Raw genomic sequence first — 26,624 nt, forward strand, 5'->3', positions numbered from 1 at the left:
TGGAACAGTCAGGACAGAATGACTATTTATCCAGAGGCTCCTGAAATCAAGTTCAGGAATTCACGGCACCTGGAGCGCCAGAGCAAGGGAAGAATTTGCTGAGTCACCACTGAAGCAGCATGTTAGTTTCTCTGTTACCATCTCACATGGGATCTGGGGACCCCACTGCTGACTTCTCCAGTAAATGAAATAAATTTACAGAGCCTGATTCATCTCTCAGTTACAGGGGGATCAAGCTGTGCAGGCTCCAGTCACGTCTTACCCCTGGGTGCTGATCACCCCAAGTTAACTCTGCAGAATAAAAGGCTAGGGGATTTTCAGATGCACCTAAGCAAGTCATGCATCCAGTTCCCCTTGAATTGCAATGAGATCTTGGCACCTAACTCACTTAGGTTCCTTTGAAATCCCCCAGCCTTTTATTCTGCAGTTAGCTTGGGGTGATCAGCACCCAGGGGTAAGCAGCCACTGTGCAAAGCCCGAGTGACTGCATCCTCACTGGTGCTGAGCTGCCCTATGTGTGGCACTAAGACATCTGGGGGCACATCCCAAGGATCTTAGCACTGCCGTGAGCTGAGCCACTCTGATTCCTTCCCAGTGATGTGTGGGAGAACTTCTCTGTCCCTGTGGGCACCAGGGAGAATTGTGGGAAGGCACTGGAGGACTACCAGCACTGATATACCCTGCGTCCTCACTGCAAAGTCAGCGGGTTACCAGCCAGAGCGAAAGCAGCACTTGCACTTTAGCCTATAGCCCCTTCACACTTAGGTGAGAGGGTTGTGTGTGTGGACAGGAAGGAGAGTTAGGAGTTCACTCTGCTGTGAAGACAAACCCTTAGGTAGGGAAGGGCTATTACTATGTACAGATGAGGAGCTGAGGCATTGCGAGGCTAAGTGACTCTTCAAGATCACACAGGAAGTCTGGGACAGTGCAAGGAACTGAACCCAGGTTTCCCTGAGTCCCAGGCTAGTGCTCTAACCACTGGACCATCCTTCCTCTCAACTGATGTTGCCACTAGAAACGTACAGGTTGTGTGTTTCAGCTCAGCCAGACAATAGCTCCAAGAGGTGTGAACTGCCCCATTTATGATAAGGGGTTTAACTCAAACCTAATTATGACAATTTAAGGCAATAGTAGCCATTTTGACACTGATCATTTAGCAGAAACAGCCAGCTTCTTTGGGACAGAGCAGAATCGGAGTAGAATCCCATCCCTTGTCCACTGTTCCCTCGCACTCCCTGCTGTCTCTGTTTAATCTGCTGGCTCTTGTCCTACTCCTAGATAACAAGCTCTTTAGGGCAGGGAGCATCTTTTTGGTTTGGGGTTGTACAGCACCTAACACCATGTGTGCTGCTCCATGACTGGGGATCTCAGGAGCTACCACAGTACCCCATAATAATAATCCAGCCCTCGGGATCTGTCTGTCCTCTTTTCTGTGCCCCTCCTTTTACCAGGAACTGACTTCCTCTCCCTCCAACAAGGAAACTGCTAACAGAGTTTTGCAAAAGCTGCTGTTGGCCCTATTTTGAACAAACACCATTCACTCTAGCCATCTCTAACCCACGCAGATACCATTGGCTGAGTGCGATGAGGTAATACCCTATTCCCTCCAGGTCAGGGGGCAGTGCTGCAAGCTCCTGCCAGGTATCGAACACTAGTCACTCAATGATAAATAAAGCAAGTGAATATTATGTGTTAAGCAAGCACAGGAAGGGGGATACTAGCTACTGGGTTATGTCATGATGGATTATTTATGATAATCCATTCCAATAGACAGCAGGTTCTGCTGCGTTTCACCTTCAGATGACAGGTTCGATACATTATTCCTGTTTTTTTTTAAGCAAGAAAAAAAATCAATAACAGAATATTTTTGCATCTTCTCTTTTTTTTTGGTGCTGAGCAGGAGTGAATTCAACATGCCATGGGTCAGGGCCCAGCTTCCATCAGCTTTGTCCTTGGTTATTGCAAGATCATGAATACCGAGGCTTCTGCTGTACTGTCAAGGAAGTTAGTGTTCAGAGCCCAGCTGTCAGGTTAGGGTGGGGTGGGGTGGGGGTTAGGGGGGAAGAGGAGGAGAGGGGAGTTGATCCTTTCCTGCCAGCACCATCTTCAGAGAAGGATTTCCTACTGGGCCCACTGCAGAATGTTCAGTAGCTAGCCGGCTCCACATTCAGCCTTTTAGCACCACAAAAGAAACCATGAAATTAAAGTGTCACCGCAAGATGCTGTATTGTGGCTTGAGTACACACACCTAAGCTAGGTATCTCTGGTGTCAGAGCAGTGAAGCTGTGGCAGGGCATGGACTAGTCCCACAAATAGTTATCCAGGGTTCTGGGCAGTCTTTGAAAGCCCATGCTGCCACAGCTTCACTGCTCTAGACTGGAGCTAGTTAGATTAAAGCTAGCAGGGGTATGTCTGCACGAGCTGACATCACACCCCAGGACTGCAATGTAGACATACCCAGAGAGTGAAAAGGAGTGTTGTCTAATGGTTACAGCAGGAGACAGCCACAAGGTTCCCTTTACAGTTCAGCCTTTCGCTTATTGTGTGATCTTGGCAGGAACTCACTTAACCTTCTGTGCCTGAGTTTCTCCATTTTTAATAGCAGGATAGTTATAATTACCTGCCTGGGAAGAGTTTTGCAAGGCTTATGTCACTAGTGTTTGTGCAATGTTTGGAGGTTCCTGGGTGAAGAAGGCTCTAGAAATACCAAGTGCAAATATTTTAAAATAGTGTTGCCCCTTTTTTATGAGTGGCTAGTCAAAGTTGGGAGCCCTGGGGACATTCCAGGAGGAAGGAGAAATATATGGAGTTTGGTATTTTCTTTGATGCAGTCTTGTTAATTTACACGGAATGTACAAAGTCCTGTATCTCCAAATGCAGAAGGAACCAAGAATGGAATGAGCAGTTTCTTCCAGTTTCCAAGCCTCTTTCACTAACACTAGACCCAAAAGCTGTCTCTCCCCACTGTGCTTACAGGTCCCTGCTTGCATTTGTTGCTTCTCCCTCTGGTCTTGTCTGTGTGATCTCTCTTCCCCTCCCACCTATCCCAAACAATACTCCACCCAAAGCCCTCGGCAGGTTGACATATCTTTTGTCTTAGGTGGGGGCTTATGCTTACAGTTATGTTAACTGAAGGGTGAGCTCATACCTATCCATCTCAATAGGGTTTTAACTCAACCCATAACAAGGTTACACTCAGCTCATACAATATCAACCACTTTCCCTTAGCCAGACAGTAATGGCTTGCAGACAATAATGTGTTTGCACAACAGTTGACGAAGAAAAATAGCTCAAAGAAATACTGTCTTTGCTGTTAAACCCTCAGTTTTGGGGGGCAGGGACTGTCTTTCTGTTCTGTTTTTGTACAATGCCTAGCAAAATGGGGTCTTCATTCATGATGGGAGCTTTGAGGTGATACGACAATACAAATAGAGTGGGCTGTGGTGGAAGGCAAGGTGGCTACATCTGGTTCACCACAGCTCCCAGTGACATGGGGCACTGACATCAGTACCTAGCACTCCTCTACCTCCTTTTATCCAGGCACTTCGGAAACATTCATTCCCAGCACTCCCCTGTGAGGTTGAGAACTACATGTTCACCCTTACTCTATTCTACAGAAGTTCTTATCCCGCAATCACCAACCATCTGAGCACCTTCCCCACTTGCCTTAAGAAACATTTCTACACATCTCCCACCTCCGGTTTGTCCTCTCAGCCTCTCCCCAGGGGGAGAAGCCTGTGCAGTGGAATGCCTGGTTTTGGTAGAGTTATTATTATTATTTTAAACTACACGTGTTGCTATGTAGTTACACTAGAGAAGTCAAGGTCAAAGCAATGCACAGACGCTGCAGGGGCTGCAAATATTGCAGGTGGTGCAAAGCAATGAATGTGTGGCAAAAGTTGACCACTACAGATGTGATCTACATCGAAGGGGCCCTCCACAGAATGACAGGCAGAACTTCCAGACCAACAGTTTGGAGGTAGAAGAGCCAAGCAGGGGAGAGGAGCAAGTAGCATAGTCCTGAGATATAAGAATCTCAGCAATGGGGAAGACATCCAGGCATGAGACGGGAATGGACAAATCAAGAATTCTCAGATGGTGGATCCAGCTGTCTCACAGCTGAGATGGTGGGAAAAGGATCGTCTAGCCCAAGAAGCCTGAAGCAGCAGTCCTGTCTCCATCTTTTGGACTCTCTACTAGAAACAAACTTCGGAAATTCTAGGGCAGTGATTCTCAACACATGGGCCACTTCCAGCCCAATCAGCACACAGCTGCAGCCCATGTGACATCCTCATGGCCACACAGGTAGTATATATATGTGTGTGTGTGGATGCGGCCCACAACAACACAGGGAGCTGCATATGTGGCCCACAATGGTGAACAGGTTGAGAACCACTTTTCTAGGTTAACTTCTAAGGCTGATTGTATATTTACACACATTCCTGGAGGAGATGAGAGTTTTTAGTGGGACTCCACCAAGGGCTGGAGCCTCCAGAGTCCATCGCTTGGCATGCTTTTGATACAGTCTCCCACAATATTCTTGCCAGCAAGTTAAAAAAGTATGTATTGAATGAATGGACTTTAAGGTGGAAAGACAGCTGGCTAGATTGTCGGACTCAACGGGTAGTGATCAACAACTCAATGTCTAGTTGGCAGCCGATATCAAGCGGAATGCCCCAGGAGTCAGTCTTGAGGCCAGTTTCGTTCAACATCTTCATGATGATCTGGATGATGGGATGGATTGTACCTTCAGCAAGTTCACTAAACTGTGGGGAGAGGTAGATATGCTGGAGGGTAGGGATAAGGTCCAGAGTGACCTAGACAAATTGGAGGATTGGGCGAAAAGAAATTTGAGGTTCAAGGACAAGTGCAGAGTCCTGCATTTAGGATGGAAGAATCCCACACACTGCTACTGGCTGGGGACTAAGCGGCAGTTCTGCAGAAAAGGACCTGGGGATTACAGTGGATGAGAAGCTGGATATGAGTCAGCAGTGTGCCCTTGTTGCCAAGAAGGCCAATGGCATATTGGGCTGCATTAGTAGGAGCATTGCCAGCGGATCAAGGGAAGTGATTATTCCCCTCTATTCGGCACTAGTGAGGCCATATCTGGAGTATTGTGTCCAGTTTTGGGGCCCCCACTTCAGAAAGTATGTGGACAAATTGGAGAGAGTCCAGCGGAGGGCAACGAAAATGATTAGGAGGCTGGGGCACATGATTTATGAGGAGAGGCTGAGGGAACTGGGCTCATTTAGTCTGCAGAAGAGAAGAGTGAGGGGGGATTTGATAGCAGCCTTCAACTACCTGAAGGAGGGGTCCAAAGAGGATGGAGCTCGGCTGTTCTCAGTGGTGGCAGATGACAGAACAAGGAGTAATGGTCTCAAGTTGCAGTGGGGGAGGTCTAGGTTGGATATTAGAAAAAACTATTTCACTTGGAGGGTGGTGAAGCACTGGAATGGGTTACCTAGGGAAGTGGTGGAATCACCATCCTGAGAGGTTTTTAAGGCCCGGCTTGACAAAGTCCTGGCTGGGATGATTTAGTTCAGGGATCTCAAACTCAAGTCACCACGAGGGCCACATGAAGACTAGTACATTGGCCCAAGGGCCACATCACTGAAACCTTTTCATACAATGATACAAAAGTATAGTCAAAAATGGAAAAAAAAAGAAAAGAAAAGTAATATAGTATGCTATTAAAAGTCAATGTATTAACTTTTTTAAAACTGTAATGCGAAGAGGGGTTTTAATAAAATATAAACACTCAGTAATGCACCTCACTCAAACAAAACACATATTTACTTTTAGTATTACTTTGATTAAAGCCTCCCCACCGGCCCCACCCCCACTCCACCCCTTTCATGAGGCTCCTCCCCTCCCCTACTTGTTCCCACCCCTTTTCCGTCCCCATTCCAACCCCTTCCCCAAAGTCCCTGCCCCAACTCCACCCCCTCCATGCCCCTATCCAACCCCTTCCCCAAATCCTCACCCTGGCCCCACCTCTTATCTGCTCCTCCCCGTCCCTCCTGGAAAGTCCTAAGTGCCGCCAAAAGCTGGGACACAGCGCACTCTGGGGGGTGGGGGGAACTTGGCTGCCGGTGGCGTTGGCCCCTATAGTGGGCTGCAGGAAATAACTCTGCCAGTCGCATGTTTGAGACCCCTGATTTAGTTGGTGTTGGTCCTGCTTTGAGCAGGGGGTTGGACTAGATGACCTCCTGAGGTCTCTTCCAACCTTAAACTTCTATGATTCTATGCCTATAGCACAGGGGTGGGCAAACTTTTTGGCCCAAGGGCCACATCAGGGTGCAAAACTGTATGGAGGGCTGGGTAGGGAAGGCTGTGCCCCCCAAGCAGCCTGGCCCCTGCCTCCTCCCACTTCCCGCCCCCTGACTGTCCCCCTCAGAACCCCTGACCCATCCAACCCCCCCCCGTCCCCTAACTGCCCCAACCCCTATCCACACCCCTGGCCCCTGACAGGCCCCCCGGGATTCCCACGCCCTATCCAACCCCCATTTCCTGACCCCTGACCACCCCAGAACCTCCGCCCCATCCAACCGCCCCCTGCTCCCTGTCCCCTGACTGCCTCCCGGGACCCCCCCTGCCCCTAACTGCCCCCTGGAACCCCCAACCTAACCTTCTCACCGCTGCACGCCACTGCCGCCCCCTTACCATGCCGCTCAGAGCGGCAGGAGCTCGCAGCCCTGGTGCCCGCCTAGCAGTGTGGCTGCAGGGGAGGGGGAACAGCACGGGAGGGGCTGGGGACTAGCCTCCCGGGCCAGGAGCTCAGGGGCCTGGCAGGACAGTCCCGCAGGCCAGATGTGGCCCACGGGCCATAGTTTGCCCACCTCTGCTATAGCACCTGCCTCCAAGCCTGCAATACAGGCAGCACTCCAGATAGATATCACAAAGGGACTGGTGTGTCACAGCGCGCAGTGACACCCCACCCTTGGGTCACTTATCTTTTGCCCTTTCCTAGTGCCTTTCATCCAAGCACTTTACAAACATTCCCTCCCTCTCAGCACACCCTGTGACACTGATAAGTGTATTGTATCGGGGGTAGCCATGTTAGTCTGTATCCACAAAAACAACAAGGAGTCTGGTGGCACCTTAAAGACTAACAGATTTATTTGGGCATAAACTTCCGTGGGTAAAACACCACTTCTTCAGATGCATAAGTGTATTATCATCCCTATTGTACATGTGTGGGGGTTGGGGCGGGGGGTACTGATGCCTAGGGCTATGGAGCAAATGGATGGCAGAGCCAGAAAGACATCCAGGAGTCCTTACTCCCAATCCCAGCAGCCAAAGGACTACACTGATTCCAGCGGGAGTTTTGATCAAGTAAGGAGTTCAACATTGACTCAAGATTTTCAGTGCCCCATCCCGACAGGCCACAGTCAAGACTAGAACCAGGCAAAAATCATTTTTCACATCCTTTGAGAAATTTGATATTCAGAACATTTTTTCCCACCCTGAACTGGGACAAAGTCAAGATCTCAAACTTTTGCAGGCCAGCAAACTGAAGAAAAAAAAATTTGGTTGGCCGGGGGGGGAAGGAAAGAAGTTGGTTTGGTCAATCAAAATATTTTGTTTAGATAATTTTGAAACATTGTGTTTGATTTTGACCTTCTCCTTTTTTTTTAAAAAAAACTTTGATAGAATAAATTAAGTTGAATTTTGAGATAAAAAAATCATTTTGAACCAAAATCCCAAAACTTTTTCTAAAAAAGAGAATGTCAAAGGGAGCCATTCCAACACATTAAAAAAAAAAGTTACTATTTCTTTGTGTCAGGAAATTTGTCAGACTTTACCTGTTTCCATGAAGAGTTTCAGTTCTGACAAATCAGTATTTTTCCATGAAATGACCAGCCAGCCAGCTCTGTTCAAGACTCCAGTCAGTGACAGATCACAACACAAACCTCTCCCCTAAAGGGTGAGTGATTCTAATCTAACATCAGTTCTGCCTTGCAAACTTCCTCTGTTCACTTAACCCCTTTCAGTGTGCAAATGTAGGTGCCGTTCTGGGAATCAAATTTAAAAGCAGCCTTGTCTCATTGAAGCATAAATAATTCTTACCGCATGCATTTAGGAAGCAGGATGTTATCAGTTACTTTCCCAGATCCCACCAACAAAGCACTAATCTCTTCCTAAAAGGGATTATTAAGCAGATGTTTATACGGAAGAAGAGGACCAACACACACTAGTCAAATCTGCTGGACTTTAAACATCTCGATGCTCTGAAGAACCACAAAATAGCAACTAGCTAAATCTTCATCCTGCAACAGACTGAACTGGTCAATGGCCTACGTGAAAAGGGTCTGAGTCCATCTCCACAGCCCAAAGCCACCAGCACAACTGGCATCAACTGCATCTTTTGTTTATACTCTCAGCAGGTTAATTCTGAGCACACATGGCAAGGAGGTGTGAGAGGTGTAAATCAGCTATTACCACTCAAGAAAGATCTTGGAGTCCTTGTGGATAGTTCTCTGAAAACATCCACTTAATGTGCAGCAGCAGTCAAAAAAAAAGCGAACAGAATGTTGGGAATCATTAAGAAAGGGATAGATACTAAGGCAGAAAATATCATATTGCCTCTATATAAACCCATGGTATGCCCACATCTTGAATACTGCATGCAGATCTGGTGGCCCCATCTCAAAAAAAGATATATTAGAATTGGAAAAGGTTCAGGAAAGGGCAACAAAAATTATTAGGGATATAGAACGGCTGCCTTATGAGGACAGATTAAAAAGACAGGGACTTTTCAGCTTGGAAAAGAGATGACTAAGGGGGGATATGATTGAGGTCTATAAAATCATGACTGGCGTGGAGAAAGTAAATCAGGAAGTGTTATTTACTCCTCCATAACACAAGAACTAGGAGTTACCAAATGACATTAATAGGCAGCAGGTTTAAAACAAACAAAAGGAAGTATTTCTTCACACAGTCAGTCAACCTGTGGAACTCTTTGCTAGAGGATGTTGTGAAGGCCAAGACTGTAACAGGGCTCAAAAAAAATAAAAAAACAAACTACATAAATTCATGGAGGATAGGTCTATCAGTGGTTATTAGCCAGGATGGGCAGGGATGGTGTCTCTAGCCCCTGTTTGGCAGAAACTGGGAATGAGTGACACGGAATGGATTACTTGATGATGACCCGTTTATTCCCTCTGGGGCACCTGGCATTGGTCACTGTTGGAAGACAGGATACTGGGCTAGATGTATGTTTGGTCTGACCCAGTATGGCCATTTTTATGTTCTTAACAGCAGTGAAAATGATGGTGCTTATACTGCTGTGATGGCAGGCAAAGGGTTGCCAGCCGGTGACCACTGAGGGGAGGGGAAACCTGTGGGGAAAGGAATCCTGGCAGCCGGAATCCCCTCTCCATGAGCCTTGCAATACCAGCTGTCAGCAACATCAGTGCCTGTAATGTACTCATAACACCTTGGCTAAGTGTATCACATTCTCCTCTAGGGGCTGCTTGGCATACAAGTTAAGAACCTATTACTGTTACCAACTGTCAGTTATTCTCTTAGCCTCTTCCCAGCTCTTTGTTCTATGCCCAGAAGCCCAGCTCCCCTTGGAGTGGGGGTTTGTGGTCCCAAAGTCCCTCTCAACTCAACTTCCTCTATGAAGAGCACTGGTTGGGACCACTGGATAGTGCCAAGTTCCCCTTGGCCTCTGCTCTGCTCTGCTCTGCTCTGCTCTGCTCTAGTTCCCTCAAACACCCTCCTCCAGATCCAGGGAAAAACTGATCTTAGTCTAGCCCTGCAGCTCTTCTTATACTAGCCTACTGGGTCCTGACTGGCTGCTTCCCACACAGCCACTCTAGGCAGCTTGGAGGACCTCTCCACTGTCCTTTTCTGGGGCAGGGTGCAGCAGGGTACCGAGGTCTCCAGCAGGGGGCCTCCAGACCTAGTCCATCCCGTCACATGGGGTCCTTCCCCTGTAATGACTGAGCAAGTGTCAGGCATGGAGGGTCATTAGGGTGACCACCTATCCCATGTTTTACTGAACCATCCCTTGGGGTGACCTCCAGGCCCTTATTTTAAGCCATGTTGAAATGTATTAAGTACCATTTTAAGCATTACATTGAAGCTTACGATGACTGCACTGTATGCTTGAGGGCAGCAGAAACGTACACATGTGAGAAAAATATCTGCTGTGCTACGGGAAGTGGTATTGCCCTAAAACGCCCCTTAAAACAAAGCTTTGTCCATTACCTTTCATGTGGTTTTCCCTTATTTCCATCCGACAAAGGTGGTCACTGTAGGGGCTGTGCTAGCCGCTGCGGCTCATTTGGCCAATGGTAGGGGAAGCTACTGAACATAGAAGCCATAAGCCCTGGAGGGGAAGGGAAGGGTAGGGAAAGGCCCCAACTGGAGAAGAAAACCCTCTCCTCCCTCCGTGGGGGGAGCAGGGTTAGAGGTTTCTTATAAGAGGGAGCAGAGCGGAGATGCTGAGGAGGAGCGATGGCACTGACCCTGCTGCTCCCCAGGGCCGCCGTGTTGGTGGAGGATGGGTGTTATACACTGCGCTCTCCCCAGGTTCTGTTTGAGCCATGCTGAAGAAAACTGTGCTTGCGGGGCTCCACCGTGGACCAGGCCAGAGAAGCAGTCTTGCGGCTTCCTTCTCACTCAAATGAGGCTGAGGCAAGCTCTGACTGATGCACTGACTTTGGGACCTGGTAGGAAGGACCTGAGGACTCCAATGCTGTCTCCCTGGGCTGGGCAGTGTGGTCCAGTAGTACCCTAGCCCTTTATATCCACCCAGCAAGCTGAATCAGCAACTTCACACAGGCCTGAGCTGTGACAGCAGCCCACAAACTGGAGATGCAACTGTGAGCTCACAGAGACTTATGAGTGGCCATTGGCCCAGCAGGTTGGTTATGGATGGTCAGCCGTAATAAGAGGAAGAGTGCCCTCTTCCACTGCTAAAAGCATCAGGAGCCTGGTCCTCCTCTTTACTGGCTGGTGGGATAAACAAGAGGTCCTCAGGCAGGACACTGCACTGAAAGGGAGCAGCAGGAGGTGTTGGTGCCTGGCTGAGGAATGTCAGGATTGGGCCCTTTATCTGGGCTTGAGAGCTAGCCCTGCAGGTAGATCAAGGAGCTCAGATGAGTTGCAGTAGGACTGGCCAGCCTGCCTGATGGCCGAGTTTGGCAGCTGCAGGAGATCATTGGCTGCTCAGTGCTTCCGCCTGCGGCAGTGATTGTTCTAGCACAACCTTGCGCTGGTCCCGCCTCAGCCCTGCTCTTGGTTCCTGATTCCAGCTCTGACTCCTAGGGCTGGTTCCTGACTCTGGCTCAGACCGTTGGCTCCAGTTTCCTGTGCCCTCAGCCTAGTTCTAACCATTAAGCAGGACTGCCAGTGCCTGGGTCTGACAGGGAGTTCACAGGGCTCCAGCACCCACATTTGACCGGAGAAATATTGTCCATGCTGGGTGTCTCCTACCTGCCTCCTGTCTCCCCCAGGAAAGTCTGTTCTCCACCCCTCCCCCCATCTAAAGAGGTAACCTGCTCACAACTGCTCTGACCAGTGAGCAAATGTGCTGCTGGGCTTTTTCACATCTTAAAAAGTGATCCAGTGATGAGCAGGGCCAGGTACTTTCCTCAGCACTGAAGGATTTTGCCTGAGATCTGCCATCATTATCTTCTGTATTGAAAAAGCCCTGCCTCCAGGATGGAAGGCCGTACTTCCCAGACCCCAGCGCTGTAAGGAAAGGGAGAGAATGTGGACATAGGAGGCATTTTTCCCCTGCAGTCCCTTATTTTAGAACCCAGGACTCTCTGATTACTGTAGGTAAAACACTGCAGATGAGAAGAATAATGCAAAACCCACTCAGGCCTAGCCAATATGAAGGATTTTCCATTATGCCCATTATGCTTTTCAATCTATAAGGTTTTACTCCTCACATAAGTCCATACTGGGTCTTATGAAAAGATAATGTGCATCCAACTGCACGTTTCTGTGCTGTATGGACTTGATTTAGTGGGTGTAATGACTGTGACTCTGGCAGACCATGTGCCAGCTCATGCCAAGGCATCTAGGCCTCACTGAATGCTGACAAATGCAGAGCTGGAAACCAATCTGGCTCACCCGTGTGTTAGCATTGTTAAAACAGATGTTAAGTTGATAAGAATATGTTTAGACTTGATGAAATGCTTCTAGGATGCTGCATGCATTGATCTCACTGATCACATCTGTAGTCGATGGTATAAAGTTATATTGAGGGTTTGGCATTGTAAGTCTCTGTAACTGAGTAACTCACCAAACAGGAAAGAGGCATTAATTACATGTAAAGTGCTGGTCCTGCCGACAAGAAGGGCCATTGAAACCAAATGAGCCATTGTGAAAGATCAAAGGACAAAGACTTTGCTGAAACCCCACACACATGCCCATGAAGAGGAGACGGCGCCATGCTTGTTCCATCTGCTTGAACTCTGGGGGAAGGGAATAAAAGTGCCTGATGAGAAGAATTGCTGTTTAGAATCTGGAGAGGGCAAAATTTCTAAGCATAAGCAAGGGATCCCCAAGCTGCTTGGCTTGGGTTAGCCCTAAGGGACATATAGAACTTGCATATATTGCAGCTACTATCAACTTTTGGAACTTAAGACTAACTCATTTGTGTGTGTACAGGGCCATACCTAGCTATTTTGGTGCCCTACGCAGTCCCCTGTGGGGGGGGCTGTGGGGGGCCCCAGGCCTCCGCAGGAGGGCTGTGTGGGGCCCCGCCCCAGGGGGGCCTGGCCACTTCCTGCGGGAAGTGGAGTGACCCAGCCCAAGCCTGCTCTGCTCCCCTGGCTCCCAGGCTTGGGGGGAGGGGGAAACCGCCCCCCAGCACTTGCCGGTGGCGCGGCTGGGAGCCAGGGGAGCGGAGCAGGCTGGGGCCAGGTCACTTTACTTACCCATGAGTGCAGGCCCGACCTCTTCTGGAGTCCTCAGGGGAGTCGGGGTGGGGCTGCGGCGGAGCAGGGGTGGAAAGAGGCAGAGCAGGGGCTGGAGCAACACGCAGCTGCCCAGGGCCCTAGGAAATTTGGTGCCCCCAATTTCCTGGTGCCCTACGCAGCTGCGTACTTTGCGTATGGGTAAGAACGGCCATGTGTGTGTATGTTCACCTGCTTTAACCTTGTAAATAACTCTCTTCTTTTTCTTAGTTAATAAATCTTTAGTTAGTTTATTACAGGATTGGCTACTAGTGTTGTCTTTGGTAAGAGATATAGGGTGCACTTGACCTGGGGTAAGTGACCGGTCCTTTGGGAATGGGAATAACCTGAATATTGTGATTTTAGGTGCAAGGGACCATCTATCACAAAGGCAGACTCGCCTGGCTGGCAAGATAGAGGATGTGCCCAAGGTGACTGTCTGTGACTCCATGGTAAGGCTGTTATAGTGCTTTAGGAGTTCACAGTTGAAATCTAGTTATAAACCAGTTTGGGGTTTATGCCCTGGTTTGCGACAGTCTGCCCTGAGGTTGGCACTCACAGGGGTGAGCCACTCTAGACAGCTTCACAATGACCACTTTGGCAATACATTCTAGCAATACAATGTAGCTTTTGTTGCCTGTACCATCTTTCATAGAAACCAAGAGCTGGACTCAAGATGCTAGATCCAGGTCCAAATTTGGAACCTCTCTCTTTCCCCTCCCTTCCCTTCCCCCCGCCCAGCTTGGTTTGGGACCATCCCAAACTCAAACTGTATCTTGAAATATTCTAGACTAAGTAATAAGATTACAGAGTTAACTGAACAGCCCTAGCCGTGGGAGACCCAGACACAGGCAAGGGGGGTGGAATAGGCTTTCAAAGGAGATTTGAAAACATGTGGAGAGCTGCTGAAGCTGAAAGATACAAGAAGGCCGATTTGGACAGCAAGGAAATACAGAGAAGCCTCTTGCATCAACACCGAGGGGACTGTGTGAGAGGTCAGGAGGGAAGCTAAGAGAAGGAAATGGATTTCAGTAGGCAGTCTCCCCAGCTAAGCATTTGTGGCACCTTAGAGACTAACAAATTTATTTGAGCATAAGCTTTTGTGAGCTACAGCTCACTTCATCGGATGCTCATGAAAGCTTATGCTCAAATAAATTTGTTAGTCTCTAAGGTGCCACAAGTCCTCCTGTTCTTTTTGCGAATACAGACTAACACGGCTGCTACTCTGAAACCAAGTAAGTATATATCAGGATTGGGTCCAATATCAATAGGCCTTTTGTTTTAAGCAGATCCGGAGTTCCCCTTTAAAGTGGATTGATACTGTCTGTGGCTGGATAGTACCCAAAGCACATGGTAAAAATCTCCTGGACAAATCAATGGCAGTCTTGATGCGTTATACGGCATTGAACCATATTAGATTTAGGGTCTGCCTGCTGGCTCCTGGGTGAGCTATGAAATAGGTTGGGTACAGGCTAGCCTATGTCTAGTCAACAGGGGTCCATGAGACCAAATCCACCTGTGAACAGGTGCCATTCCCAATAACGCCTACAACTGCTGCATCAAAGTCATATTTATCCCCCTTCCCAGGATTTGGCTTTATTACTGACAGCAGTGGAAATGGAATATAAGCCCCACGTATGCTTTGTCCTTAGGCCTGGCTGTTCTGAGCACTTCCTGCAAGCCTGCCCTGCCTCTTCTAGTTTTCTCTAGCCAGACATTAGACCCATCATTCTTAGAGTCCTAGGTCCTGGTGAAACTAACACTGCAACTGCCACTGAGAGTCAGCAGATTTTACACTAGGGGGCTACACTGGGGGGGAGGGGAGGGGGGAGTTTCGAACTAAAAAAATGCAACTTCCACTACGCTATTCGCGTAGCAGAAGTCGAAGTATCTGAGTTCGAGTTATCTGGCCGTCCTCGTGGCAGCGAGTCAACCACGGCGGCTCCCCTGTTGACTCCGCTTACTCCTCCTGCCCAGGTGGAGTACAGGTGTCGATTCGGGGATCGATTTATTGCATCTAGTTGAGACACGATAAATCGATCCCCGATAGATCGATCACTACCCGCCAAGCCGGTGGGTAGTGAAGATGTACCCACAGCTGTCTGCAGGGTTGTAGCTCCTGTTGTCCCACCCTGATAGTAGGAGATCCTGGTACTCCTTTGCTGGATCGTAGATCTTGATGCCTGTTACACCACCGATACCGCATGGACCCTTGTTAGCAATCTCCAGAGAGGCCAAGGGGACTGACCTCCCATTTCCCTCTTGGCCCAATGCTACAAAGGGTTCATCACCTTTCAGGAGGCGCTCAGCTTCTTCAACTCCTGGGTAGGTCAGAAGGAGCAGAGGGCACTCTGGCACCTTGCAAGATTCGGACCTCCTGCAAGCAAGCCGTTTGGCCCAGGGTAGCAGCACACTGAGGAGGAACTGCGTGGGTGGGAAGACTGCCCTCCTGTGTTTGCGCACTGTCCCAGCTCTGTGGATAGACAGAGGACCCTTCGTTTCCAGGGCCAGCAAGCCAGCCCCTTTCAGAAGTCTGCAGTTGACTTAAAAGAAGAATCCTGTTGGAGCATGGCTCTTACTATGAAAAACAAATATGAACAGAGCCAAGGTAGCTTACTGTCCACCAATTCCAGGGTACCACACAACTAGAGCAAAGTCCATGCATCTATCACACATGGGGATCATGTGCAATACTCACCCCAACTACACCCCTGTTAGTTGAGTGCTAATATAACTTATCTTCAAGATGAACTGAAAGAAAGGCTACGTGCTAGCCTCGAACTGGGGCGTGTGTGTGTGTGTGGTTCCCTTCCCTGCTCTGCCACAGACTTCCTGTCTGACCTTGGGCAAGACACATAGCCTCCCTAGCAGTAAAAGAGGGATCATAGCACTGCCCTGTCTCACAGGGGTGGGGGAGTGGGGTGAGGACAAATACAGTAAGGAGTGTGAGGTGCTCAGATACTACAGTAATGGGGACCATGTACCATGGTAGATAGGCAGCACTGATTGGAATGCAAACGTCTCCCAATGCATATAAAAAAATTTGTCTAACGAAAATCAAATGCATATGTATTTACTATGGCAGGGATGGTACACATGTATTCCCAGAGCTCCAGATTGTAGAGAGGCTCTTTATTTTAAGGAACTCTGTGTTATTCAATGGATTTTGGGTGTTTAAGGACGTATGTATACTGTACTGTGCTACGTGTATTTTACTGTATGAGCCACAGTAACATTCACCTAGAAGCGCCCCTCTCTGAATTACTGCAGGTAACTATTAAACCATTACAATGTTATCCCTGCTTTGTAAACAGCTGGCAGTTTCCTATTTTACAAAGCTGGTGTGCTTGAAGAAAGCTCTGGGCTGGTCTAACCTGAAAACTTACGTCCACATCCCTGCAAGATGTAGCTATGCAGACCTATCCCCCAGTGTAGACAGTGCTAGATCGACGGAAGAAGTCGTCCATCGACCTAGCTAACGCCTCTTGGGGAGGTGGATTAACTATAGCAAAGGGATAACCTCCCCCCGCAGCCCATCGCTGTAGTGAGTGTTTACACTGAAGCGGTCCAGATGTGCCACTGTAGCGTTTGAAGTGTAGACATAGCTTCTAAACCTTAGGTTTTCTGCCACACTTCCTGACTGCACACTGATTCAAGTCTGAATGATACTGATCTAGTCTCTATTTCTGATGCCTCTGAGATTGCCACGAGGCTGTGAATGGCGAGGATGCTCAGCACAGTCTGCAAATGTGATGTCAAGCTCAGAGCTGCTACTGCAGCACGAGATGACACAATGCATCCCCTCGGCTAGAAGATATCCATCTTAAGGGAGGGAGGGTAGACACAAGCCATGGCCAGAGGACAGCAGTTCTGTAACATGGTGCTGCCTGTGCGCCGTACTTGTGCGGTTTGCAAATCTAAGCTTCTGCACTCTGAGCTGTTTCAGAAACAGGACAGGTTTCCCCTCCTTTGTCTTCTTCAGCAGCAATCACTGAGTGACTTTCCCATTTCTGCCTGCTGAGCTGGAGGGATAAGGTGCTAAGATACTTGCTGACAACTACTTCTTCAGGATGCTTTGGGCGAGGCTACCGTACCACAACTGTCCATCTGATCGTATTAAGTGTAAAGATTCCACGGCATGTTCTGCACTAGAACGGTTCCAGAGAAACACAGTGTAATGAAATATGCACACCTAACTACACATACCCTTTCTTAGACTCCGGACAGATTAGAAGTGATGTACAAGTGATGCAGCTCTAATTCCGAGCTGAAACGGCACACAACGCTACTGATCAAAAGACCAACTCCCCTGCTCATAAGTCGCAGGCAGAAAAGAAATAACTCATTTGACTAAGTGCGGTTGCAAGAATAACTAACTCACTCTGCTAGTTTAATTTGGCAATGGAGCGTAATTGTGCGATGGCACACTCAGCAACACCGCAGCAACTCAGCTGACACTGCTTTCACAGATTCATGGATTCCAAAGGCCAGAAGGGACCATTTGTGATCATCTAGTCTGACCTCCTGTATAACACAGGCCAGAGAACTTCCCCACAATAATTCCTAGAGCAGAGCTTTTAGAAAAACATCCAATCTTGATTTTGAAATTGCCTGTGATGGAGAGTCCACCATCACCCTTGGTAAATTGTTCCAAGGATTAATTACTCTCACTGTTAAAAATGTACACCTTATTTCCAGTTTGAATTTGTCTAGCTTCAGCCTCGCTTTGCAGAGTATCTTGAAAAAATGATGCACGTTATTGAGGATGCTACAGTAATTAAAGTGCAACAGCATTCAGAATATGAGCCATCTTACAGGGCAAAATTCAAAGAGTCAGTTGATGTGTCACCATGGAGAGTAATAAAAAGTTTCCTTCTTGTGCTGATTTGGAACAACCCCCCCCCCCCACCTCCCACCCATCCCCACACACCTGGGTGTATTTTTCAGGGAGCAAATCCCAAGATATAGAAGAGATCCTGTACTCACCTCTCCTGGCCTGCCTTATCTTGGGACTCAACATATTCCTGGTTCCAGCGTCACCTTCCTCGCAGCCTTCAGCATGCTGTCATCCTCCTTCCCAGCCTCCTCACCCTGTTGCAGCTCATCACGGCACAGCCTGTCCTGCCGGTAGCAGCCTCTCCCCAGCCTGCTCTGCACTGAAGATCTACTTCCCTGCACTCCCAGTACTGGCTCGGGAGCGAAGCCTTGCATTTGGCTAAATAAACCTTAATGCATTATTTATCCAGCCCAGAATTAATTCCCATCCAAACTAGCCATTAAGTGCCTCAGTAATTACTGTCGATAAATCACTAGAGCCAGAGACACAAGGCTGGACCTGGCTCCTTCTCCTAATTGGACATGCATCAGTGTTATTAATACGTCCCTAATAGGGAGTCCAAGCAGAGTGCCTTGCAGTATTTTTCTCTGGCTGCGCTGAACAGAAGCTTCGATTTGACAAGAATCAGATCAAGAGTTGAACCTGCTCGAGCCAGAGAGAAAAGGGCACAAAGACCACGGCAGTGTATAGCTCGCAGCTCTGATAAGGTTGCACATTAGGAGAAATAATAAGTGCACTGGTCCACAGGGAAGTGGCATGCTGGGTTGCTTACTGAGTAATGCATTCAGAGAGCACACAGGCTGAATCAGAGCTGGGTTTGTATTTCAGAGCGAGAGACACACCGGCATCGCTGAAAGCAAGGCAATTATTGCGGGGAAGAAAAAAATCCCTCTTCCGGTATTCGTAGGTTTGCAGGTTGGGCGCTGTGGAATGCCATCATTCCCTCTTAGCACAGGGGCACGCGGTCATTTTTTAAAGCTGCCTCCCCTCCTGCTGAAAAGGGAAAAGCCGGGAATCAGCAATTACAGAGGAAGGACAAAGAGATGATGTAACAGTGAAAAACCGTTAATTGGAGGGGAATCTAATCTGTCCTGCTAACTGAGATGCATCCTGCACGCTGCTGCTATTAACATAGTCCTGCCTCCCCCTTTCCCTCTCCCTGCAGGTCCCCGGTGTAGAAGGTCCCTCTGCCACAGGGAAAGGGATGTAGCTATTTTGCTGGCAAGGTGCACACCCTCCCTGCAGTGCTCTGCACTGCTAAGTAGCACTTATGAAGAGTAAATTTATGTGCTAAAAGCACTGCATGAAGCATCCTCTTTCTCTGGGCGACAGTAATACCTTGGATCCTGAATGCTGCGCGTGCCATCTTGGCATCTCCCCACAGCTAATGAGCTTATCAGAGCCCTAGCACAAGCCAAAACCCGGCTGCCCCAAGGCTACGTGGGGGAGCCTCAGCAGAGCCCAGGCTGTGCTCTGGACGCACCTTGGACCTGATGCCTGCCAGACACCGCAGAAGGAGGGCCGGCCATGGGCCATGGAGAGACAACAGGGCAACAAAGAACCTGTCCAAAAAGACAGGGGCATGGCCCGGGCACTCATCTGGGATGTGAGAGACCCAGGCTTGAATCCCTGCTTTGGAGCAAAGACTTGAACCCAGGTCTGCCACATGCCAGGTGGGCACCCTACCTGCTGGGCTGGAGATTTAATTATTTCTACAAAGTGGAACAGCTTCAACAAGGGACCTAGAGAGACCCCACCCAGGATACCCCATGGTCCTGCGCTTGGGGCACTCCCCTGGGATGTGACAGACCAGGATTCCAGTCCCTGCTCCAAATCAGACAGAGCCAGGATGTGAATCTGAGTCTCCTGTATCCCAGGGGAGAGCCCTACTCACTGGGCTGTTGTCTACTGCAGGGTCTTGTTCCCGGGTTTATCACTGGCAAGGGCTGAGCTAGCCAAGGTGCCTACCTCCAGGAAAGGGTTCGTGGCTGAGAATCCCCACCAGAGAGAAGCGCCTGTCACGGGACTGTTGGCCAGGCGCTCCAGGCCCAGGTCAATGGGATTTAGGCACAGCTCCCCATTCAGCTTGCTGGCTCTTGAGAATTCCTTTCTTCAGCGCTAACTCTCCCCACACATTGTGTGGGGAGTCTGGGACCTAATTTGGCACTCAGAATTTTGCTAGTAGTAGGGGGACCAGAGGTCCAGATTTTATAGGGACAGTTCCGATATTTGGGGCTTTTTCTTATATAGGCCCAATTACCCTCACCCCCGTCCTGATTTTTCACACTTGCTATTTGGTCACCCTACCTAGGAGTGAGGTGTTGCAATGCTGAGTGCAGCAGAGCAGTGCCCAAGTACCTTTGTGAATCTGGCCCCGGGTGCACAGATTTACTCAGCTTGGGCCCAATCCTACAGGAGACCCTTTGCCTCTTGAGTGGTGCTGAGCATCCCTTCAACTCCCTGGCTGCAGTGAGAGCTGGCAGTGCTCTGCATCTCTCTGGAACTGTGCTGGATCAGGCCACTTGCAAGCACTTAGGGCTAGGAGCTGGAGGCCCAGTGTAAATCTGCAGTATTGAGTGCAAGGGAGCTATCCTGGATTTACACAGGTGTAACTGAGGACAGAATTTAACCCAATGGGACTGGAAGTTTTGTGGATAGGCCAAATGCGCAATTTGGTGCAATCCCCCCCCCCACCCCTGTTTGGTCTCCCTGCAAATTTTGCCTGTACAAGTATGAGTCAGCACTGGGCTCTGTATAAAGTACCAAAACTTGTGTTTTCATTGACCAATCCTCTTAGCAAGCGCTCTGCCCATAGGTGGACTACGAGGGATGGGAAGTCTTCAAAAGGATCACAGTTCAGGCAAGCTTGGCTTTGCTGCCCTTACTCCTGACTCATGCAGCAAAGAGGTCCACAGCACCGGAAATCTCCTAAAAGTCTGTTCCTTTTTCAGCATTTCTTCCAGTCAGGCTGAACAATGCGAGAACTGCCTTTCTGGTGGCTTTTAAGCCCATCAGCTTCTGCCCGAAAGCAGGAGGCACAGAGGCGCGGGAAATAAAACACAACAAGGAATCATGTTAAAAGAACCTCTAACCTCACGGGAAACTCAGGGATCGTAACACCTCCAGGCCACTTAATGTGAGAACACGACCTTCTCCTCTTCCACTAGAAAGGGAAACACAGGTGAGGGCTGGAACAGGCCATTGCCAGCTGGAAGAGAAAGAGGGATGCAGTCAGCCAACAACTACTAGCTACAAAATGGCCACTTTAAGGTTACAGCTGCTTTGCTCCGCCCAGTTTAAAGGGCTAACCGCAGAAAGGCATGCTGGGAAAAAAGGTCCTATAAAGAGGGAGTCCTGCAATGAGGAGAGTTAGAAGGAATCAGTTGCTAAGAAAGGTCCTTCTAGGGAATGTTTAGCCTGCTCTCTTGGCAGCACTTTTTATTTGGCTGGGCCTCCATGTCCAAAGTGATCATACTACTGAGTGCACACTAGAGTATAGAAGAGACCAGCTGTAGGCTGGAATGTGCACAATTGAAGGGAAGGAAAGTAGTAACAGTGATCTGGGGTCCAACCCAGGTGTTCTTTGCTATGGCCTGGATGCAATGACTTTTTAAATCAGCAGCTACTTCAGCAAGCGGAGTGTAAAGAGGCCGTTATAACAGCTTCAACTGCCAGTACCAGCACCTGCATCAGCTGTTGGGAACTGCAGCATACATACAGAGAAATTAGATAAACACATAAATACTCTTGCTGGAGGGTTGCAAAATAACACTGCTTTATTTCAGAGACTTCAGAATGATAACACCAGAAAACAGAGAGAGACAAAGCAGGCTGCTCCCTGAAACAGCAAGACAAAGCTCACCCCACTGGCTGTTGACTGACTGTGATCGCAGGCTTCCCTACAGAGCCCTCTCACCACAGGTTTCTCAACCAGTGGGTCACACCCCAAAACTGGGTCACCTGCATGTATCAAAGGGTTCTGTGGAAGGCATGGGGTTGCAGATCCCATCCCGCAATTCACCCCACAATGGCAGTTCTGTTCCCGCAACACTGGCTGGGCTTGTCTCCCTTTTCCGGGTGCTGTGACCTGGTGCATGGGGTCACAGTGCCACTCACGTCTGGCCCAGATGCCCCTCTGTCTGGATGATGGGGGGCATGGTTGGGCCAAATCTGTGTAAGTAGCACTGCAACTCCATGCGTCAGGTTGCAGTGCCACTCACACAAACTTAGTCTGGCTGGTTCCCCTGTCAGGGGCTAAACTGAGCAGCGCTGTGACCCTGGTGGTGGCAATGCCCGGGCAGAGGAGCCCCACTTGGCCAGTGCCGCAGGACAGGAGCTGTCACTACGGTACACGCAGTGTGCTTATTTAGTACTTATTACCGTAGTGAGGGACATGGCCTCCCTCCTGGACGGAGGGACAGCCACAAGGCTCTCCTCCTCCGCCTGGTGGACAGAGCTGGGACACCTACACCCGCCCTGCCGGAAGCAGAGGGGCAGGACAGGAACCAGAAGTATAAAGGACAGCCCTCCAGCTCAGTTACAGAGGAGCTGCTGGAGAAGAAGGAGTCTCTCACCAGCTGCTGGAGCTTGGACCCAGCAGCAACTGTTGCAGCGCCCGAGATCTGGAGGAACTGCCAGAGCTGCCGGTCAGCGGAGACCTCGAGGAGTTGCTGGGACTGCCATTAGCCGTTTACCCCAGCAAGACAGACGATGACGGATCCAGGTAACCCCCTTGAATGGGAGTGTAGGAAGTAGCCTTGGGGAGCTGAATATCGTTGGGCTGTGTTGCTGACTGACAGCCGGCCAGCGTGTTGCAGCTGGATTTCCCCACTGACCCAGCCACTGTTAGAGTCCTGGAATGGGACGTAGTGGAGTCAATGGGACTGTGTCCCCCTACTCCTGCCATCTCACCCCGGGGGGTGGGGGGAGCAGCCTCCCCACCACAGGCCAAGAATCATAGAATATCAGGGTTGGAAGAGACCTCAGGAGGTCATCTAGTCCAATCCCCTGCTCAGAGCAGGACCAACACCAACTAAATCATCCCAGCCAGGGCTTTGTCAAGCTGGGCCTTAAAAACCTCTAAGGATGGAGATTCCACCACCTCCCTAGGTAACCCATTCCAGTGCTTCACCACCCGCCTAGTGAAACAGAAGCCTGCGTTTGTTTGCAGTCTGTCAGAGCCAGGACCCCTGACTGTTTTTGCCCCACCCTGTGTGAGGGCCTGGGCTTAAAGACTTGTTATTGCTTGGTCCTGAGTACAAGTCCGAGCGTCCTGACTTTGCTGCCCAGCCCTGTTTGAGAGCCTGGGCGAACAGACTGGTTACTGCATTGTCCCAAGTACAGGCCAGCGCTTTGGGACTTTGCTGCCTGCCCTGTTCGAGGTCCTGGGCTAATAGATTCCTTATTTGCTCTGTCCTGAATACTGGCCAGGGCCACCTAACTGCTTGCTGCCTTGCTTGCTAATTCCTCCCTGAATTGTGCTCTTCCAGAGGACTTGTAGCGAGGGGGTATAGCCTCCCACCCAGATGGACGGAGGGACAGCCGTGACCGCCTTACAGTGACATTAATGTGTATATTATGTTGTGGGTAAGACCTATTTAGTAAGACAGATTGTTTTGCACTAAAACTACTCACTGGGTCGCGACAGCCCATCAAGATTTACAAATGGGTCCTAAGCCCCAAAAGGTTGAAAACTGCTGCTCTAGCTTGCAAGCAGCACCTGGACCTCTCCCTTTCTACTCTCAAAGTGCTAGCTTGCAATTCTAGCCCAGTCCTCAATACACCGCAATCGGTGCTCCCACTAAGAGAAAGTACGGCAGTGACTGTTCAAATCCTGCACAGTTGCTGTTACTGTAGGACACTGGCACATTCATCTAAAGGGCTGAGAGATGGAAAGTAGGGGCGCCGGAACAGGGGGAGCCACGGGGCCCTGACCCCTCACTTTTTACCAGCTGTAAGGGCAAGTGGAGGGTGGAGGGGAGGGGCCTTGTGGGGAAGGGGTGGTGCGGGGGCAGGGCCTTGGGGGCAAGAGGCGGCGCTGGGGTGGTGAGGCCACGGTTCAGGTGCCCCCCCACTTTTAGGGACCTTCCGCCACTCCTGATGGAAAGCTGTGTATAAACTTCCCTGAACTACACAACAACTAGAGAGGATGCTCTCCCCTCTGCCTCCCCTGCAAATGTTAAAATAAAGGCCTAGATATTCAAAGGTATTGATTTCAATGGCTGTTAGGTGCCTATATACCTTTGAGGATTTGAACCTACATGTCTATTAACTACCGATTTACGGCAGAGGAAAGTCATGGCCTTTGACACTTCTGTAGTGTACCATTCATAGCAGCTAGTCGTAGCTCTTGGCAGAACAAACATAACCAAGGAAGGTTGTGTGGACTAGTGGTTAGAGCACAGGAGTAAAGTTGGGAGACAAGTGCTCTAGTCCTGAGGCCACTGACTTGGCATGCTCACTAGCCAGCCCTTTCCCCTCTACCCCATCCACCTGGGTAAAGCGCTTTGCAAGCCTGGGACAGGGGATGCTGTAGCAATGCAGAGGGTGTTGATTGCTACAGGATCCTGCAGCTGTAAAACTCGCCAAACATGAGTCAGCAGCTTGCACCAGTTCTGGTGGTTCTAGGCTACAGAACATCTTGGGCACTTTGAAAGGGAGAGCATGTGGGCCAGCATTGCTGCTCAATTCCTGTTTCGAGGGCTGAGTGGAGCTATCCTTCCCCAGGCTGCACACGCAGAATGCTGCTGCTAGCCAATAACTGCAAAGGATGTCTTCCTCCTCCTCAGCTTCTGCTTCCACATGCTAGCCAAGGACATGTTGTAAATAGGTGATTTATATAGTCTTACTCAGCAACAGAGATGGAGCTGGGCCAAAGCCCAGGATCTGCTCACTCTGGGGGGTTAAAATGCTCATCTGATTTTTGTAGCAGAACCTGCTGTTCTTGATTGTAACCGGTTAGTCTTTCCCTCTAGGAGCCAGGGGGCCAGGCCCCATTTGACTATCAGACCCAGCTGGGAAGGGGTCGGATAATTCCTATAAGACTGAAAGAGCTTGAAGGGCCTGAACAGTCTATAAGTGAGGGGGTTAGTCCTTCCTGGGCTGGGGTTCAAGGTCCAAAGAAGCAGCAGGACCCTTGGAGGTAGCCAGCAGAGCAGTGGCAACAGCACCATCTTTCACAACGGCAGCTACAGGGCTGGTGTAACCATGCCTGTGGGAACTGTGGGGCTTTTCTTGCTGGAGAAGGCTGGACCAACATTGTGGTATGAACGGCTCGAGGGACTTGTAATGGGTTTCTGGGATTTGAGTCTCCAGGTCAAAGAGTCACATTCAGATCAGGTAACTAACAACCAAAAGCTGCTTCTGTGTGAAGGCCTCTTGGTCAAGTGTGTCATGATTCGTGGTTTAGGGTGAAGTAATCATTGGCTTATTTCCTGGAGGAGCCATTGCCTTTGTGAGAGTGCAGCGTGGCGGTCTGCATGAAATGGGCTGGCTGGGTTCAAGCCACTTCACAACCGACTCTAATCAGTCCTCTTGTTGGTCGCCTCAGCAGAGGGACCAAGGAACAGATGGACTGTGGTGAGTGTTTCCCCCCCACCCCATTGTCCCCTGGGTCACACCAGCTGCTGTTGCAGGCTGAAGAAGGCTGCACGGTTGCTCTAGACCTGTTTTGGAGATAACTAAGAGGTCATTAGTCTCCAGAGTGTTCCTCAGCACAAGGCTCTCTTTGCAAAACGTACACTGTACAAATAAGCTCTAGTCCAGGGATAACCCTGTGACCAATCTGTAGTGTAACCGATGCCTTGTGATACAAAGCGCTTTGTAGAAGCTCATGCTTGGGTAAGCAGCACTGGTTTGTAGAGGAGCCATTCAAAGCAGTGACCATACCTAGGTTGAGGAGGGTCTGGGCTACGTGAGTGGAAGATACCGTAGGATTTCATCAGTCCAGATTCTGGGAGGATGAGGGAGAATTTGGTGGTTGCTCATGAGAACTGGGGACAGTGTCTTGCATTTTTGCAAAGCTTGGTAGTCTCTGGGTGTGACAGACCTCCTGCAGTTGCTATTACTCCTCATCTAGACAGGCGTCATTGTGTTAACCCGAGTGGGCCGCTCTGATTTCAAGGAGGACATGAGTAATCTCGGATAGCTCAGTAGGGGGGAGGGATATCTCAGTGGTTTGAGCATTGGCCTGCTAAACCCAGGGTTGTGAATTCAATCCTTGAGGGGGCCATTTAGGGATCTGGGGCAAAAATTGGGGATTGGCCCTGCTTTGAGCAGGGGGTTGGACTAGATGACCTCCTGAGGTCCCTTCCAACCCTGATATTCTATGATTCTATGATCAGGTGAGACAGGTCAGTCCAGCTCAGGCTGCGGGAGCAGCTCATCTAGCAGAAATCATGTTGATGGAGAGTCTGAGACATGAAAACTTAGATCAGTGACTTTAATTCATTCGCTGCCCTGCCAACTTGATGAGAATAATGACAGCAATGTATTCCTTAGTCAGCCTCTGCAGTTTCTCAGGGATCAACCACCACAGAAAGCAGAAGTTCTAGCATTAATCTGGACAGTCAGTTATCCTGGATGTGTCAGCCGGGCACCTGGATGAAATGGGGTCCTCGTTTCAGAGAGCAGCCACAGAAGTGTGTGGTTTAAAACTGAAAAGCAGCATCCCTGGAATGGAATTTGTTTTCTTCTAGCAGCAATAGCCAAAGCATCTGCACAATTCAGAGAGTGTGGGCCGGGGCTGGCGATCTCTGGAGCAGCTACTATCCTGCTGTCTCAAGGAAACATACAGTCATTTGGGCAGATCTGATTCAGAGTGAAACTGGGGGTGGGAAATGAGAGCTGGCTGGCGAACAAATTGAGCC

The 26,624-nt window shown here is 49.5% G+C and overlaps 1 protein-coding gene across 2 annotated transcripts in view; it reads right to left on the bottom strand.

Annotated features, from left to right (window-relative positions):
• The window catches only part of ARHGAP22 (Rho GTPase activating protein 22), a 234,616-nt gene extending 216,199 nt beyond the window's left edge, over positions 1-18,417 (bottom strand). For both annotated transcript variants that reach the window (XM_074958574.1, XM_074958575.1), the window contains exon 1: positions 17,907-18,417. In XM_074958574.1, coding sequence (XP_074814675.1) covers positions 17,907-17,940 — 34 coding nt within the window. In that variant the 5' untranslated portion in view covers positions 17,941-18,417. The remainder of the gene's footprint in view (positions 1-17,906) is intronic.
• Positions 18,418-26,624: the final 8,207 nt, after the last annotated feature.

The sequence above is a fragment of the Natator depressus genome, chromosome 7 (assembly GCF_965152275.1).
Source record: "Natator depressus isolate rNatDep1 chromosome 7, rNatDep2.hap1, whole genome shotgun sequence".
NCBI lineage: Eukaryota > Metazoa > Chordata > Testudines > Cheloniidae > Natator > Natator depressus.